General features: G+C 47.2%; 2 protein-coding genes across 2 annotated transcripts; both read right to left on the reverse strand.

Moving 5' to 3' along the window:
• Positions 1-423: 423 nt before the first annotated feature.
• On the reverse strand, positions 424-6,865 carry AGABI2DRAFT_184930 (hypothetical protein; the record flags this gene model as incomplete). The annotated part of the gene is made up of 12 exons (XM_006460425.1): positions 424-626; positions 679-832; positions 883-988; positions 1,038-1,163; positions 1,215-1,271; positions 1,324-1,455; positions 1,510-2,303; positions 2,361-3,019; positions 3,077-3,598; positions 3,719-4,082; positions 4,116-4,886; positions 4,932-6,865. 12 exons carry the CDS (start codon positions 6,863-6,865, stop codon positions 462-464), a joined length of 5,784 nt encoding a protein of 1,927 aa, XP_006460488.1. The 3' UTR covers positions 424-461.
• Positions 6,866-8,585: 1,720 nt separating this feature from the next.
• Positions 8,586-9,568, reverse strand: AGABI2DRAFT_220534 (hypothetical protein). Its single transcript, XM_006460426.1, has 2 exons — positions 9,199-9,568; positions 8,586-9,147 (listed from the first exon to the last, which is right to left on the reverse strand). Exons 1-2 carry the CDS (start codon positions 9,422-9,424, stop codon positions 8,696-8,698), a joined length of 678 nt encoding a protein of 225 aa, XP_006460489.1. The 5' UTR covers positions 9,425-9,568; the 3' UTR covers positions 8,586-8,695.
• Between the last annotated feature and the right edge of the window lie 2,560 nt (positions 9,569-12,128).

Genomic DNA, 12,128 nt, shown 5'->3' on the forward strand with positions numbered 1-12,128 from the left:
TTTCCAGAAGCCGCGTGGCGAGGGTTCCGTGGGAGTCACAAAACTTGAGGCCTTGAGGTTTCTTATGTAACTAGACTATTAGAGCGTCAATCATTTGTCTTCACAAGATCACTTGCAACTTATCTACATATACAACTCAAAGGCCACCCCTATTCTGCCATTGACACAAACACGGTAGTTATATAATTTGCATACCAATTTCGCTGCAAAGACGTGTTCTCCCGATTCCGTTGAAAGAGGCACATGCCGCAGGGCCTCGCAGAGAGCGACGAGGTATAAGCTATTGTCACAATCAGAGGTTCAACTGTGGCTGGAATTCGATTGGCTTCATTGAAAATGGGGTAAAACTAAATTTTGATATAGTTACACGTATTGCGGTCAGGAAAACGAGAAGTTCCAATGACAAAAAATAAAAAATCATGAGAGAAAAGCGGGGTATAAAGTAAGGGTATTAGAAGAAACTAATGCATAGGACGAAGATGATCCCGCAGATCGGATTCCTCTGTTGTGGGATATTCCTCTTCTCCTTCGTCCTCGTCTTCCTCTAGAATCGGGGACTCCATGTCATCTTCTTCAGATGGTATCTCCTCTGCTTCCGGATCAGCTTCATCGAAGATATTTTGGAACTTTGATAGGTTACTAAGTCGGAATATACGCAATTAATAAAAAATGACACACGTGGGTTATAAGCGCTTTAACGAGCTTGTGGGATTGACCCATATTATTTAGGATAGTGACGAAATCGTTCTGTGGAGCTCGCAGTAGATTGGGGCTGAATACGATAGCAAGTGCTTCTGCCGTCATATGATTGTGCTCTTCATAGTCCGTCACTCTACAAGAGGAGATTCAGGCCAAGTCGTGAGATGAGACTCGTAAACTAACTTATCGAGATGTTCCGATACGCGCTTCAAAAGGTCAAAATTGGCTTGAGGGAGTGATCGTACGACGTTGCGAATAGCTGACAATCGGGTTTCCAGGTTCTCGATTTCTGGATGTGCATCAGTACTTGCTGATGAAACTCAGGAAACTCTACTCACTCATGGCATCCATGATATCGTGATAAGAGGATGAAGGGAACACTGGGTCCGGTAATACTCTGAACCAAGTCTTGATAAGATCGCACACAGCATGGATATCGGTGATTTTCGTAATGGGGTGCTCGCCTGAGTTTAGGATCAGTTACTATTTTGATGACCTGACGCACAGCCTCTTACCGCGATTATACGCGTCTTTCAACGAGTTGATTTCAGACACTGCACCGGCGATGCGATCTGACGTCGAATGTTAGCCACCAAGAACGCCGTGAAACCGGCAGACGCTTACAAATCCCAACTTCAGTCAGTCCGCGTAACTCAACCTCACTCAAGCACTCATCAATAACGACGGGAATAGATCCAGAGGGTACAGGCACGCCAGCCTGGCGCTGTAACAACGATTCGAGCCCAACTCCAAACACTATATCCAGATTGGTCAATACGCCATGGTGGAAGTAGGCACACTAAGTCTTACCAGCATGAGGATCTTTTGACGCAGCGGCAGGCTGTTCATGAATATGATCTTGAATTTGAGGTGTAGGCCCAAGATAAGTTGACCTTCTCTTTGCCACTATGCTTGTCACTCTATTGATTGTCTCCAACCATCTCGTCATCTCCTTCTTGTTCATAGCCTGTAGAATATAATGCCCACCATCCTCCGTATCAAGTTGAAAGGTGAATGACCTCTCGTTATTGATAAACTGAGCAACCTTGGCGTCCATCACGCTCAAAACTAACGAGGGTTTGCCCATCGTAGGGAAATCCAGTTCCTCCGGCGTCCTCTTCACTCCACCACTCGACACAGAGAGGTCAGCACCAAATGCGCTAGATATGGGACGCATGAAACTGAGAAACGCGGACATGCTCTTCTTGTTACGATGTTGTTTCTGAGGTGTCGAAGCCGGGTGTTTGCGGGGACGCATTGCTTTGCTGAGCATATCTTCCCTTCTATCATTCCGAAACTGTTCTTGCTGCTTCTCCTTCATGAGTTTCGCGCGCATGATTCTGTCTCGTCGGTTCTTCTCCATCTGGAATGCGACGAGTTTTTGGAAAGGTTTGGCAACCTTTTTGATAGAAGACGGCGTGTTGACGCCTAGAGCTTCTCGCGTCGACTCTTCTCGGATTCCTCGATGATCAAATTGAAGGTAGAGTACTTCTTTTTCAACGGTGTTGAGTCTCTCGAAGCCTCTAAGTGCAGCGTCTTCGGAATGAAGAGTCTTTCGAACGTTAGGAAGCGAGAAAGTCCGACTAATCAAATTACAGAGGTGTCTGAGAAACGGTTTCATCAATCCAAAAATCCCTCAGAAAGCAACAAAATTTACTCACCTTCGCTTGTCAAAGTTAACTAAACTCTGCCCTTCTTGTCCCGACGACTCGACAAGGTCAGGGGAAGCAATCACCTCCAACATCCTCTCAATCAACCACCCCATGTCCACTGTCAAACAATCCATACTACTCGTTGCTTGCAAAGTCGGCCTCGCCAGCAACGCCGCCAAAGAATCACATGTACAACCCCGATTATATGCGATCAACTGCCAAGGACGTTGATGCAATCGACTTTCCACACTCATAATCGCCGAACAAATCACCGCCTCGACAAAGGAACGTACACAAGGACGTTCAATATGATGCAACGAGTTCGCTTCTGCATTCCTCAACCTCGTAACTTCAATCGCACGAAGGAACAACTCCATCCTCGTCTGCCTCGTTCGTAAACCCAATCTCGGCGCGACTAGCTTCGAAATAAGCCATTTTCGGATGATCCCATGAGCACGTATACAACTTCGTATACCGGGCGGCAAAAGCCTATACAAAGCATCTTGATTCATTTCCGAAATGAAACTGGATGGTTCAACTTCATGGATATGAGTATACATGGTCTGCAGTTCGACGGCTTCATCCATAGTCCCAACTTCTCGAGGGGAGAACCATCCGATTCTATCACATGTTTGAAGCTCCAACAGTTCCGCCGTGGCATATAAATCCTGATTTGGATCCTCAGCCCAAATAAACACTATAAAAACTGAAGAAACTTGACGCACCTCTTCGGTCACATTACTCAGGGCAGCCCTCGCCATGCCATCGATCATCTCTACAAGATCCTCGGGGTTTAGTCCATCCAACTCTGGCAGTTCTTTTACGTCCACTCCTCTCATCCTTCCTCCACTCGTACTACTGCTACCAAGACCCGTTATCGTTGCCCCACTTCCCCTCCTCAACGTCCCAAGTGGCAATTTCTGACTCATCGGTCTCTTCGTTTGCGAACCGAACAACTCTTGTAACGTCGTCCTGCTTTTCATCAATCCAACCCAAGCAATCGCAACATCCGGTTCTTCAAAAGTCTCCGTCTTGAACAAAACATGGTCTGCTGTCGTGTTCAGGAAGTTCTTCACAGCTGTATACAACTGAGGTTCATCCAAAACGTCTTGAGCACCTCCACCAGCCGTTAACCAATCCGACACAAGCTCAAGCACCCTTGTCCGAGAAGCGAGGACTTCGAGGTAATCAGTCACAGAAGGTGAAGAGCCGGCTGGTTGAGTGGTGATATACATCTTCCGAAGAAACTGCGAAAGAAAGAAGAGGATGGCGAATGAAAAAGGAGATGAAATTAATCAGTTCATTCATTTCATCAAGGGATTGCCCGGCCAAGCAGCATATAATAAAAAAATAACCGATAGACTCACCTCAAAGAACACAAGCGGCGTCAAGAAAGTCCTAAAAACATTCCACCAAACTCTCGCAAACTCCGCTCGATCAACAACCAAATCCCTTGTCATCCCCTCTCTCAACGTCATCTCCCCATTATCATCCGCCACCGAAACCGACACATTCCTCAACCCATGCACCAAAATATTAACCAACGCATTCAAAGTCCCAGCTTGTACAAGCACCCTCAATGGCGGGTCCGATGATCGTTCCGATATCACATAATTTTGTCTTTGTGATAACGAAGGTAACGAGTTTCTTTTTGCCATGCTCGCCTTTCTCTCCAGTCCGTGAGACGTATTTGGTTTGACACGAATAGAAGGTGCACGACTCATCGGCGGTCTACCACCAATGTTCACCTCTCCCATTCCCAACGCTGGCGAAGCGAATCCGGTGTCCGTAACAACAGAACTAGGAGGTCTTGAAGGTGCCCTCGACGAAGGTCTCGAATCCATTTCCATCCCACCAGGTTGAACCACCAAATACAATTCCCCATTATGCAAACTAATCACCGTCCCACCCGTGCCCATAATTGCCTTCTTCGTCACCTCATTCTCATTCTGCACCGACCTCTGCAGAATCCGAAGTTGAGGGTCCATACCACGGACAAAGTGAAGATCGGAAGCGTCACTGTCCACTCTCCCTCTAACCAACTGTGATCGATCAATGAGAGTTACAGTAGGTAGAGCTTCAGGGAAAAGAAGAGGAACCAATGACGCATGAGGTGAGGAGGACATCCCAAATGATGGGGATTTCGTCCAAAAATGAGGTTCAAATAGAACATGACGTCGAGGTTCAGCAGCAAGCGAAAGCGACATAAATTGATCCACTCGCTGAAACTTCGTCGCCAAACTCCCAACTGAACCACCTTGTTCATCAGCCATTTGTCTCCAAAAAGCAACCATCCTCTTCATATCCTCCGAAAACACCGCTTCTCCACCACCAGTCTCTTCATCCACTACGAACTCCCTGGGACATGATTCAAGTGAACCTCGAATCCCGTCGAAAGACGACTTGACTCTCTGTAAGGCGTCGACGCTTAACATCTGATCATCCTTCATCTTCCCCAGTACCTCATTTATCCTCATACGAACATCCCCACCCCAAGCCGTCACCCTCGGTTCCTGACCTCCCATCAACGACCCACTACCATTAGTGACAATAGTGGTCGGACCAAAAGAGTTGGTAAACCCCGGTCGTTGCTGAGGAGGATAAACCCATTCTTCAATAGCATTCAACGCCAACGGATCAACTCTCTTCCAAACTTTCTCCAACCTAGCCACAGGTCTCGAACATAAAGCCTCCAAAATCGCTTTCCAAGAACATTCATCCCCATTCATCCGACATATCTCACCCACTTTAGCCCAAAAACTGATCACTTCCGACCTCGAATGCGTTTTCGAAGCCACTGTCGGTGTCATCGTTGCCATTGTTGCCGCCGCTGCCGAAGGAGACGTTGAAAGCGGGGGAAGAGAGGAAGATGATGAGAGCGGTTGAGACTGAGATTGAGACAAATGATGTTTATCGTCGGATTTTCGATGGTTTTGTAACGGATGATGACCATGATGATGAGGATGACCATGATGAGGATGATGAGGAAGATAAGACAGTTGTTCTTGACGATTCTGCTTATTATTACTCATATCCTGACCCAAAATTTGCAATAAAATCAATTTCGTCAACCAATTAGGTCGATCATCATTCCCGAAAATCGGTTTTAAAACCTCCCCTACATCATGACCTCCACCACTGTCATCACCATCGCGCGGCAACAACACATACTCCAAAGTCAACAACTTCGGAACCGATTCCAATATCGATCGATGGAATAAGGTTAAACTCTCGGCAATGAAATATGGGTCGAAAGCGGATAAAACTTCTCTTGATAATCCCTCTTCTTGTAATTGGATCCAAGGAATTCGAGTAGTAGGTGGCGTTGGCGTTGGCGCCGGGCATTGAGACGCAGAAGGAAAAGCCATAGGAATAGGACGGGAAAGCGAAGAGCCCAGATCCGTCTCTGAGCCCGATTGTAACGCATTCATAAGAGAGACTATGTTTTCCTTCGTGGGTCTCGGCGAAAACATTCCCAGATTCGGTGACTCATCGACGGCGAGTAAGGCAGACGTGGAAGAAAGCGCGTTCGTTTCTCCAATGGGTATATCAGGTACAACCTCCTTTCTCCACTCCTTCCAACTTTCTTCACCAACCACAGGCGCGCCATGATATTTAAGGTATTCATCGGCCAACCATCCAACCCTTTTCATATCCCTTTCCTTCTCTTCACCTTCTTTAGCTCCACTCACGAGATACCCACAACATCTCATGAACTCATTCTCAAAATGTTGTCGACCAACGACCGAGGGTAATGAAAGAGCAATCCCAGAAGCGAATGACTTCCAAATTGTCATTTCTTTCTCCCTTTCCTTTTCCGGATCCTGAGACGACCGTTTTCGTTGAAGTGACTCCGTTTCGTCTGCATCTTCCCCAGTATCGCATTTAAAAAACGTGGTGGCAAAAACAGCTTCATGAGTCAACGCTTCAAACGTCCCCTTCTCCAACCTTCCCGTCTGCATATCCCTAACTAAATCAGGATGAACTCTCCTTCCCCAAAACGCTCGTCTCTTCCTTCCACCACCATACCCCAAGGTATCCTCTCTTCCTTTGCCTTTTCCGTCCAAGTCCAACATGGTATTACCCCCAGCCGCAAAAGGATCATTTCCAATAACAATAACATCTCTATCTTCTTCAGCTCCGTCGTGGTCATCTTCTTCATCTTCTAAACTCGGCGGTACCAGCCCAGTAGGGAAAAGGTCTTTAATCCCCGCATTTCTATCGCTTGGCGGTTTATAAAAGAACAGCTTCGTCCCCTTCAGCTCCATTTTATATCCTTTCCAGCCCTTAGCCAAGGTGCTTGGTCCAGGACCACCACCAGAAGTGTTGTAGTGAAGATGGAAAGGGATAGAAGAGGACTGAGTATCCGCCAGTCGGTTGATGAAGCCTGAATGATAGACGACCTGAGACGCGCGTCGTGCATTTCTCGGCGTTGCAACGTCATCAGGTGGGGGAGAGGAAACTGAAGCCTGATTTTGGCCGGGTTCTACTATAGTTGGAGGTCGTAGATTCATGGCACGATGCGGCTGAGTAGAAGTAGAGGTAGATTTAAGCGTCGTGGCCATACCAGGGAAGGCGAAAGCAGCACGCATAGGTGTCATAGACTGTCCATAAAACGGTGATTGCGCTTGATTCTCAAAAACTGGTTGAGAATATTGTTGCTCAAGCTCCCGTTCAGCCGACACGGAACCCTTCCTTTTCGGGCTCTGGACGAACCGAGTATTGGTTGATTGTTTTTGAGGCTTGGGGGTGAATGATTGCGAACGTTTATGCGCGAGGGTAGGGGGTCGAGGTTTATTAGATGTTGCACTGCCACGCGTCGATGTGGACTCGCTAGACTCTATGCTCCCTTCTATCGTGGGAGCAGAAACGGAGATAGAGACGGTAGGTAATGTAGCACTTCGTGGTGGCTTGGCATCTGGACGTGGCGGCTGACGCAGCTGAGGTACCAGACGCACAGGTGAATCAGGCTGCGAACGCGGGAACGGGTGGCGCATATTGTTGGTTGCTGCAGGGGGCGAAATAGGCGAGCTCAAAGGTGTTGCCATACTCGCATTGCTTTCATTTCGACTCCTGTACTCCACGATCTTATCTTGAAAAGAGATATTGAGGGGAGTTAAATTGCTGGCAGACACTTGATTCAAATCATCGGCAGACCGGGACCAGGTTTTGCGGGATATAGAACGCAAATCACCTAGGCCAGACGGAGAGGACGAAAGAGCAGGATGAGTTGTATGGGATGTGATGGGGCTGGAAGGGACACTGGGCGGATGGAAGGGATGGTCCGGCTGGGGTTGAGATAGATCGAAAACGGATCTGGGGGAGTAAAAAGGAAAAGAAACGAGGAAAAAAAAAGGGTAAGCATGTGGTTGAAGACCTTTCGATTAGAGTAATAGAGGAAGAGATAAAGAAGCAACACATCCGAAAAGCTTGATGTGCGCGTTGCGCGTGCTGAGAGCCGATGATACCGCGGAAGTTGAAATTGACAACCACGCGCACCATGGCAGAGGAGAAAAAAATACAGGCAGGGGTAGAAATAATGAAAAGAAAAAAAAACGACTGACTTGCTGCCGGCACCATAAGTGTCCAAGATAGGACGTGGGTCTGTGGGACGAGAAATCTTATGCTTGCGAGCACTACCGATGCTGGCATTGCTTGTTCTGGCCTCAGCATTTGGGGACGGAAGTTTTGAGCCCGAGGCACTGCGACCGAACCAGGTTTTTGGTTTTGAGAGAAACTGTGCGAGACCAGACGACGGGGATGGCGAGCGCGGGTTACTCGGTGACGTTGGGGTCACCGGGGCGAGAGTATCCGCTTGAGGGAAGTGTGCGCTGGGCTGAGGAGCCCCCTTGCGTCTATTCATGACCTAGACGAGCGCAGCCCAATGGAATAGGAGCAGGCTGAGGGCGTTGCGTGGCGGGTGATCTACGACCGGGAGGCGACGTGGCGAGGACTAACAAGGACAATAAGACGCGCGTGGTCGCTGTAAGAGACGACGAGGACGAGGGCGCTGCGGACGTGCTTACCGATGTGGAAGAGCGGAGGAGAGCAGGAAATGTATAAACAGTGATCTACAGGGCCGCTCTCTATGGCCGAATTTTTCAGGCAGCCACCTTCCCGCCGTATCAGCACCTGACACCCTTAATTCAAACTGCCGATGCATCTCTGTTCCAGAACTCGGCAGTGGATTCGTCGCTAGGGAAGATGTACAGAATGAATGCATCAGTCCACCCACGCCGTCGCTTTTTCTCCACACGCCACGTTTTATCATTTCTGGGCGGGAAAATCGGAACTATTATTATCGATACATACATATATCTATCGGACAAGAAAACATAGGGTCATCAGACATCAAACACCACTTTGGGTCTCAATAAAACAGCTTCGTCCCATTCGCCAACCTTGCCCAATCTCTTCTCGGCCTTGACTAACCCCAAATCTGTTGTACACAGCACCATCTTTTCCTCGTCTCCCACCCCACCAGCGATCTCCATCGTGATGTTGTTGAACGTCACCTCTGGGGCGATATACAATGCCTCCAGATCGCAATGCATGATCTCCTCCCCGATCATCTTGTTCAGCCTTTTGGCCGTGTTCAATAACCGCGATATCCTGTCTCCGAACGTTTCGATCAAGTATTCTTGCAAGGTAGTGGCATCGTTATGCCACCCGGCGGTGAGTATAATGTTGACGAAAGCGTCGACCATGTAGATCGTCAAATCTGGCTCGGCGGCCAGCATCCTCTGAAGATGGATCCGCGTTAAAGCTCGCCAACGTCCAGACACCATTTGTTCCTCTGATCGATTATTTTCAGCAAGAAAAAGATGAAATTTTTTATCACACTCACCGGCCTCCCGAACTCTGGCGTAAATCTCACTCAACAAATGTTCGTCCTCCGGGTTTTCGAAGTACCAAGACGAAATAATCCAATGCGTATACGCGGCCATACTAGTTTTCAAAGCGATCCTAACCGTATCACCATCATCATCAACGTTCTTCCTCAATAAGTCAACCATTCGATAGCCTAAAATCTCTTCAACACAAGCAAAAGCTTCTTTCAACTCTTCGGGCATCGCTTCGTCTTCAGATCTTGCTGGTCTAGCGACATTTTCGAATGCTTTGACAATGATTTCTGAGAGATGAAGGATCTCTTGATTCAGCAATTTGACCAGGTCGACTACTTCGCTTTCGGACCTTGTACCAATCGGTGAGTCTTCGAGTGAGTACAGACTTTGCTCTTTTTCCTGAACTCCAACGTTTTCCTGCTCCTTCTCTTTCCTCTTCCTTTCCTCCTCCAACTCCTCCCTCAAACCCTCAATTTCTTCCCTCAACATCTCCAATTCCTCTATCTTTCTAACATTCTCGCTTTCCCTAGCTCTAGCTTCTTCCAACAACTTCTTCAAATTTGAGACCTCCTCTTCTACCCCTACACGTTCATCCAATTCAACTCCTTCACCTTCCTTGATGGTCTTACCGGCTACAGGGACGGAAGACAGTACAGTCGAAGCCGAACGCCATCCGATGAATGAACTGATTTTTTCGGCTAGGTATGATGCTATAGAGAACATTGTCGTCAATGGTGGTGATGGGGTTGGTAGTGGGGTGTTCGTAATCGTCAAAGGGACCCAATAAGTCGAATTGTGCTCTTTCTTTCTTTTCTGCCTAACCTTGTCACCAGCTAATACCACTGTCGCAATAACGGCAGTTCCTCCAATAACCAAAACCTTGGTCGTCCACCTACTATTATACAAAACGCTCTTCGTCGGCACCGTCACGAATGAATCGTAAAGAACCGGAGCAAAAGAAAAATTCTTCAAAATGAATCTGAAATGAGCACGCGTAAAACAGGAACAACAAAGGATAAAACAACGGAAAGCTGAAGTGCCACTAGGGGACGAAGAAAAAAAAGAATGGTGGTATGGTAATGGGAGAAGGAGAAAGAAGAGTTATGAAGGGAGGCTTGGTTGAAAAAGAATAAATTGCGATCATTAACTTCCCCCTGGACTCGGGCCATCACACGCCAACACCAACACACCACACACACCTCACACATGCACACGAAGTAGCCGGGCACAAAACGTTACACGCAGGCCTCAAGCGCTAAACACCCTACAACAACCCTCAAAGCTAAAACATCTGTCTGTCCATATGTTATACAACAAGGAAACCAACATTCAGTTGCGCAATAGCGCTTAATAACTTATACCCGCACTCGAAGTTCTTCTATTCCCTTCGACCCTGAAGAAGAAAACATAAAAAAAACGATAATGATGATGACGATGACGGTAATATGCAACGTGTTTGTACGTTTATGTACTTTCTCCGCCCACGCAGCGTTTCATGTACATAAATAAATAAAGAATAACTTTTCTTACACGACCTTTTAGCGGCGGGGCGTTTTGCTTTAAAGGGGCGGGGCCTGTCGGAAGAACTAAGGAAGAGCGTTTGATAATTCGTTTCAGGGTCAGGCTCCTCGTGTTTGCTCTATTATTTCTTCCATCCAAGCGCGTTCATACTCTTCTTACTCCGCATCAAACACACCTGAAAACCGTGTGTTCCTCTAGAGAGGAAAGGGCAGGCTAAAGTTCAGAGGCGACGATTGACCGGACTGGAGAGATCAATGTCAATCAGCTCGTTACCAGGCCATTACCATCGAATATACAAAACTTTTGTCATCCAACATATGAGGTAATAAGGAAAAACAGATTTTTTCGCGAATGCTTTAAACGCTCGAAACACCAAGGACATTACCCGTGACGCGCATGAAGGGAAATGGACCAGATACTCGGAGCACCTCATGTTGTTTTAGAGAAACGTGTAGTCTACCTAATCAAGCGCCACCGCTCCCACCGCCGGAAGTGCTCAATCAGATAATCATCATGCAATCTAAAACGATGCGGTTGGAACTTGGGTACTCATACGCGAGTCTAGACCCGGGGCTCGCTAGTCTATAGCTGCGTTTGAGTTGTAATAAGAGCGAGAACAGGTGGAGGAATCTGAAGCACTACTAGATCTTCTGGGAACCCAACTTTGTTTCTCTCGCGTTCATCAAACAGCCACTAGAATTTAAGAACGAAAGCCCGCGAAATCGGAGAATCGAATAAGCGCTGCTATTTATTAATAAGATAAGTTAAGAATCTGTTTCTAATCAACATGCCTGCCACGGTCATCATCAAACGTTAAACCATCACTACGAAGACGTCTAATGTTTTTCAGTTCCACGAGGGCCGTCAACGTGTCTCCACAGATCAATCTACTGATAAAAATCTATATATATCTTCGATTTCGAACACGAGCCACAACTGATCCCCTCATGCATCCATGATTTTCGGAGCTTTGAGAGTTTCGACACGTGTATATGAACCGCTATCGATACTATTCCCTCATGTAAGCATGTTAGAAGTGTAAACTCAGCCGCTCGAGAATCTCAGCTCGTTGTCGTGCGTAACGAAACTCGTGTAGGCGGTCTATAATTAGAATAATATAAACCTCGAGGCTGTGTGGTATCATTTCTCCCTAACTGTTAAATCATGACTGGTGAGATTCGCGATCTGGATATAAAGAAATAAACAAAAGGACTCGCGATTGGGCCCACATGGGTTGTCATGCACAAAAATTTGTGCTGTCGCACGGAAAATGCCACTATCCAACACTGCCAACACGTCATGCGTTATCTTTCGACTTGAACGATGGCTTGAATTGAAATTGAGACAACGACAAGCGTGGTGGAAACAGCTTCGCTGGGAACCAAATGTTATTATTGGCGCAGAACTCATC

Source organism: Agaricus bisporus, assembly GCF_000300575.1.
Source record: "Agaricus bisporus var. bisporus H97 unplaced genomic scaffold AGABI2scaffold_4, whole genome shotgun sequence".
Lineage (NCBI taxonomy): Eukaryota > Fungi > Basidiomycota > Agaricomycetes > Agaricales > Agaricaceae > Agaricus > Agaricus bisporus.